We start from the raw sequence: 6978 nt of genomic DNA on the forward strand, positions 1-6978 counted from the left end.
TAATATGTATATATTTGTATAATAACATTGTAATATGTATATATTTGTATAATAACATTGTAGGAGTGATAAATGGCCTCCTGAATGGATAACTATACAAGCTAAACGAAGGTAATGATTAAACAAAAACAGGTTTAACTTGGTCTTTTTGTGGTTCGTTGCAAGCACGTCTTTCATAGTTTTTGGATCATTTCCTCTGATCAAACCCTTTCATTGTTCGCACAGCTATTTGTGTGCAATGCGATGATGCATGAAGAGGAGTTAAAGAGAAAATGGAACATTCTGCATGTCATGCGGCCTCCTGAGAAGATACAATTATTTTTTAGAACCGATCACAAAACTAATGCGGCTCTCACACTTCTTCTTCTTCTTCCAGCATCTTGCAGACAAAGGTATCTCACCAGCCTGGGCTGTGAAAAGGACTCCTTTCAGCTGCTTGGATTTAATTTCGGCACAGCCCCACCCCTCGGAGCTCCTGATTGGCTGCCACCCCTGGCCATATTAACATACTCTCTGTTCTGTGTGTGTCAGGCTGCTACTTTGAAATAAGTTTACAGGCATTGGAAGGGGGAGCAGCTCTGCTCCATGGGATCTCTTTACCTTTCTTCCTAGGATTTGGATTTTCCTTCACATTCCAAAAGAACAAAGGCATTCACCTTAAATCTTCAGGATTCAGTTCCTTGTGGAAATTGCACACTCAATTTTGGCAGCTGTCTTGAGTCTGGCGGTGTTCCTGCTGGAGTGGCTGGATCTTTAAACTTCTTAGTACCATGGGATGTTTTGAAAGTCTCTTAGGCTTCTGCAAAACCTTTGAAAGATCGGTGCCTTTAGTGCAATGCATCACAGCCTAGGAAGCTTGAATTAAACTTCTGGGTTTCCAATCGCAGTTTCAAGTTTGGGGTTCTTAACGGTAGCTATGGCTGGAGTGTACAGTTCTACCATGAAGACTTTGGAAGACCTGACCCTGGACTCCGGCTATGGAGCAGAGGACTCTTGCAGGTCCCTCAGCCTCTCATCCTCCAAGTCTAACTCGCAGCCATTGGCGTCTTCCCAGCATCGCGGTACCTGGTGGTATTATTCTGGCTCCATGAACAGCAGGAATAGCAGCTGGGACACCATGAACTCTGCTTTGACAGAGGACCCAGACCTGGTGGACCTTTTCTCCAGGTGCCACCGGCTCCCAGAGCTGGAAGAGTTCCCCTGGACAGATGAAGACATTGGCAAGCTGCTGAGGACTGGGAAAGGTGATGGTGGAGTCAAGTGGGACTTCTCCCAGGATGCTGTCAGGAGGATGTCTGTCTTACTGAGGAGACCTCTGATCAGGATTTCTAGGGAAGCTCAGCGACTTAGTGTCCTCCATGCCAAATGCACCCGCTATGAGATCCAGAGCGCCATGAAACTCATCCTGAGTTGGGCACTATCCCAGAGTTGCACCCTTGCCACAGTTCGGGCAATGTCCCTCTACAGCATGAGTGCTGGGGATGGCTTGAGGCAGGGCAAGTCTGCAAGATGCGGCCTGTCTTTGTCGGTTGGCAGGTTCTTCAGGTGGATGGTGGACACAAGGATATCTGTTAGGATCCATGAGTATGCCGCCATCTGCCTGACCTCCTGCATGGAGAACCTTTTAGAGGAGATCAGGAACCGTGTAGTGGCCAGCCAAGGAACTGATGGGGCAGAGATCACTCTGGATGCCTTGGAGATGGCAATCAACAATGATGCTGAGCTGTGGGGGGTCCTACAACCCTATGAGCACTTAATCTGTGGGAAGAATGCCAATGGTAAGAGATTAACTATATTTTCTCTCAATGTTATCTGAGGATCAACATGGTCCATGTGGTGCTCAGCACCAGATGTTGAGAGGAACATTTGTGGTTGAGCCAACCGTCCTTGATTTGCAGACGGTGTCGGGTCTTCAAGTCTTATCCCCAGAAACCTTTTTTTCCACTCTAATACGTTTCCAAATCTATACAGTTATATTATACATTCCCTTTTTCTTGCATCCTGCCATGAACTTACCAATGTTTTTCTGGCTCTTTAAGTGTTATCATGTTCTAATTACTTATTCAGGATAATGGTATTTAGATGCAGTTCTGTCACCACCAGTTTACATACAGGTTCTGCAGGAGTGTCTGCGGAATTTTCTTTCAAGATGTTGGCAATTATGTAAATGCTGCTTTATGTATATCTGAAGCCGATCGGCATTCTTGATTCATTCAGTAAACTTTTAGTTTCGAGTATTTTAGTTTTGTTGTTTTTATATTCCTATGTTATGCCTGAATAGTTTCTGTAATAAAGAGCAGAACAATGATAATGTGCCAAGTGCAACACTAACCTGTAACAACCAACCACATCTGAGTCTGCTGTAGTCACATTAGAGACCAACCTGTTTGGTTGCTACACTTTGCACGCTGCCTCTGCCTGGTGAGATAATCAGGGTATTGCTATACTTAAGCCCTCGTTCACATCTGAACGTTTTGTAGCGCGTTCTACGCTCGACGAACGCTTTACAAAACGCTCAAAAATATAAATCCCATTGTATTCAATGGTCTCGTTCCCACCTTGGCATATTTCCGCCCGTCCCTAACGCGCTACAAAACGGCCCACGCCTGAAAGGTACAGGTACTACTTTGGGCCGTTTTGTTGCGCGTTTCCATTGGGATACAGCCAAGTAGCCTTCGGAAACGCGCGACGGTCGCGCAACTTTTTTTACCGCGAATCGCGGTAAAAAAACGCGCGACAGACACACATATGCAATACGCCTAGGTGTGAACGAGACCTTAGAGCCGGTGCACACCTAGGCGATTTTGCGGTAAACAGAGAATCGCATTGAAGTCAATGGAGGCTGCTCACACCTTTTGCGGTTTGTCGCGCGACAGGGTGCAGGAGCTATTTTCGGGCGGTTGTCGCGCGGTTTGGGTCCGATAGACATCTCTATGCATTAAAAAACGCGCAGTTTACAATGAACAGTCGCGTGATCGCAGCTCGGCATCTGAATCGCCTAGGTGTTGTAATAGTTGCATGGAGTATGAAACCTTCTGCTTTCATGTCAGTGATTGACAGCTTGTATTCCACCCCTGGTCAGTCCCTATTACCAGCTGTGTCTGCTGCAGGGAGCTGTTTGGATACCAGTGGGCTGTGAGTACATAAACTGTCATTCATATCTTCTAGTAGTGTGGTTCCTCGCACAAGCATGTAGCATCCAAAAATTACAAGGATCCATCGGGCCAACCAAATGTTTTATGTTAAAAACCCGGCGCAGAGATCTAAGTGCCGTATAAAAGTAACTGTTTAATAAAGGTAAAAAGTAACGCACTTACAGGATATTTCATTAAAAGCATCTCACCTGTCGCACATCAGATGGAAGTCCACTCTCTAGCTGCTGAGATCGGACTTCCATCTGATGTGCGACAGGCGAGAAGCTTTTAATTAAATATCCTGTAGGGGGCGTTACTTTTTACTAGGGCTGGTGCACACCTAGGCGACACCTCACCGCGCGGCAATCATGCACGATTCCGCGTGGATTGCCGGGCGGCCAGGTGTCGCCTAGTTGTGCACCGATCGCGCTGTGGGTGTCATTTATTTTCTAATGCCACCCTAATTGCGCCGGGCGGATCCTGCGGTTTCCAGCCGCGATTCCGCCTGAGCTTCCGAACACGATGGTGATTAAAACAGCCGCGAGTCGTATGTCGCGAATAAAGGTACATGTACCTTTTTTCTGCGATTGCCACGCAGATGTCACCCCATGTCACCGTGCGGCAATCGCGGCCTGCATTGTGCTGGACCGCGCGGTACCGGGACGCGTAGGTCTGCACCAGGCCTTGAACAGTTACTTTTATACGGCACTTAGATCTGCGCGCCGGGTTTTATGTTTTTTTCTTTACAATGCTGTTACATGGATGTTTCCATATCCAACCGTCCCGGCTGCAGGATCAGTACATACATCTTCTCTGGATTACCGACCAGTATAACTGGAGCTCCTTTAAGACTATCAATATATAGTCCGATCCATCTAGTCGCACAAGTTGGTGACTTCTGTTTAAAGTTTTATTTTAGCTTTTGATAAACTCTAATGAGTTGCGTCACCTGCTGAAATATTGTGTCCCCCGTGGGGGGCTCCGGTGGTGGGATCTTGGTGATGGGATTCACAAGTTTGCCCACGTGTTGGCGACCTTACTAAGGGATCCCAGTATCCCTGTCAGTGAAGGTTCTCATTCATACGGGTCATGGTATATCTGTAAAAGGTAAATCAAGGCAACTGGACTTGCTGTATTTTATTTTATTCTTGCGCAGACATTTTGCTGGTCATCCGACTAGCTTCCTCAATTCAGAATTCTGAAGAGAGAAAGCTAGTCGGTTGACCAGCGAAATGTCTTCAAGGAAACAACAAAATACAGCAAGTCCAGTTGCCTCGATTTGTTTTCTCAGGATCCCTGTTCATGTTTCTGTTATTTTGTATTAAAGGAGAACTATGAGATGAGTGCTTTTCACTCACCTCATAGTTCTAGCCGACCTGTGACAATGAGACTGTCACAGGTCGGCTCAGTAGATCGGGAGGTGAGCGAACACATACCGGCGTTCGCTCACCTCTCGATCCTGTCACGGCTCTCTGCCGTGACAGGGGAGGGGCTGGATTCCCCCCTCCCCGCCAGCACTGACTGGCGGAACAGACGGGGGTGGGGGCGGGTACAGCTGGCTCTGCCTTTAGATAGGCAGAGCCAGCTGTCAGTCACGCAGTTGGGCGGATCCCGGCAATTGTCAGGATCCGCTTCGGCTGCGGCGTCTCAGTATACTGCGGCGTCTTAGTATTACTGAGCCTAGGGTGACGGGAGGACGCTAGTTTGTGTCCTCCAGTTACCCTAAGGAGAACTATGGGGAAAAGACTTAACCCCTTAGTTCTCCTTTAAAGTAGAACCATATTCCACATAGGGTGTGTGGACTTTCACTATGATCCATACTTGCACATTATTGCACACTTGGGCAAACCCGGAATGCGTGCCCCGGGATCGCTCGTCCGCGTGCGGTTGCACACAGCGTTTGCCGTGCAGCCTCATTGATTTCCATGAGGTTATATCCAGGCAGCGACTGCTGAGGAAAGGGTCATGCACCTGGCTTCCATACACATGCACCGCTTGTTTCTTCAGCCGTGTTCTGCCTGGCGAGATTGGGGTGCCATTAGAAAAGAATGGCACCTGCAGCGCAATCAGCGGTGGTGTGTGACTCGGTGACCACGCGGTCACTGCACGAATGCCGCGCAGTCACGGATCACCAAAGTGTGAACCTGGCCTCTCCAACGCTGACAGGTCCAGGATCGTATTGCTGATCTATCTGATTCCACCGCTCCTTCCGGGTCCCACGGCTCTTCTTCAGCCATTGGATGGCCAGTGATCACATAAATCTAGTGCAGAGTAGTTTCCGCACCCCTGGCACCCCGCTCTGTTCTCAGCATATAGAGAATGAACTGGGGTCAAGTGGGACTTAATTTGATTCCCAGTGAGGATGCAGTCTGCATGGAGTGTGTTCTCTTCTGTAGGTGTGCAGGCGGACTTCTTCTGAACGGCACATCAATGCCCTCGGTGACATCAGTGAGATGGGTGGGCCAGGCTTAGTGAGCTGTCAGTTACAGCCAGTGGCAGCGGGTACCAGCACAGTTGGCAGCGTGTACCTGTGTGGGCATGCATGTCGGGGGGTTGCCAATACCTGCTCTTAATTATTATTATCTTATTTTCAAAATCCAGTAACAAGGAAAAGTAGTGGTGGAAAAACATTTGTGGGTTTAACCAATTTATTGTGTAATAACTCTTTGATGCACATAACTGGGAGCGTGTTACACTGTGCTATACTTGCTATAATGTGTCCCTCCTTCCTTTACACTGTGCTATACTTGCCATAATGTGTCCCTCCTTCCTTTACACTGTGCTATACTTGGTATAATGTGTCCCCCCCCCTTTCCTTTTACACTGTGCTATACTTGCCATAATGTGTCCCTCCTTCCTTTACACTGTGCTATACTTGGTATAATGTGTCCCCCCCCCTTTCCTTTTACACTGTGCTATACTTGCCATAATGTGTCCCTCCTTCCTTTACACTGTGCTATACTTGCCATAATGTGTCCCTCCTTCCTTTACACTGTGCTATACTTGTTATAAAGTGTCCCTCCTTCCTTTACACTGTGCTATACTTTAACGAATGATCATTTTTGGCATCTTTTTGTTATTACACCATCTCGCAATGCTCCTCTGCACATTAAACACCTGACACCTGGGATTTGTCCAGAATTGGCATAACCACATCATTGAGCAGCAGTTGACGCGTTCCGCTTGTCTAACTCCTTTTGCGTGTCTTATCGCCATAAGTGTTTCGTATTATCAATCACCGATTGCCGCCGGCAGGCAACTCATTAAAATGAGGCCGTACGTCTGTCGCTTTATATACTGTAAATAAATGGGGATTATTATAGGGTGAGCGGGCTAATTGTCTAAAAACCTGCGTTCTCCCCCCTCCTGTGTCACTATCTGTGTTGCCAGACACTGGCTGGGGAGTTTGAATATTAATTTATGCAAATGGGGAGCTGATGAGGAGAGGAGGTGGCAGGAGAGCCATTTAACAAGCCAGGCAGTGCATTGTGGATGTGACATATGGTGACTACACTGGTTTCTTGCCAGAGCCGCCACTCCTCCCACATCAGTGGATGTCTAATGGGTTCTATATGTATTATTAGCATTAGATTTTCTTGGAGCAAACCTGAGTTTTGTCCGTTCAGTGCAGAGCAACAGGTTTGCTTTAATCTTCCACCATTGGTTTGCCTTTCTTTTGCCACTCCGTTCACCTGTAGGCCCAAACCTGTATAGAGTCTAGGGTTGCCACCTTATCTGCAAGCAAAATCTGGGCACTGTAGCGCCACGCAGGAGAGAGCGAGGATAGACACCCAGGGGAGAGAGCGAGGGGGAGAGAGCGAGGAGAGCGAGCTGGGGGGAGAGA

General features: G+C 47.7%; 1 protein-coding gene across 1 annotated transcript; it reads left to right on the top strand.

Moving 5' to 3' along the window:
* Window positions 1-712: 712 nt before the first annotated feature.
* On the top strand, window positions 713-1816 carry LOC108799464 (ankyrin repeat and BTB/POZ domain-containing protein 2-like). Its single transcript, XM_018571325.1, has one exon. The coding sequence runs from the start codon at window positions 917-919 to the stop codon at window positions 1814-1816; it is 900 nt and encodes a 299-aa protein (XP_018426827.1). The 5' UTR covers window positions 713-916.
* Window positions 1817-6978: the final 5162 nt, after the last annotated feature.

The sequence above is a fragment of the Nanorana parkeri genome, unplaced genomic scaffold (assembly GCF_000935625.1).
Source record: "Nanorana parkeri isolate BGI_ZX_2015 unplaced genomic scaffold, ASM93562v1 scaffold1734, whole genome shotgun sequence".
NCBI lineage: Eukaryota > Metazoa > Chordata > Amphibia > Anura > Dicroglossidae > Nanorana > Nanorana parkeri.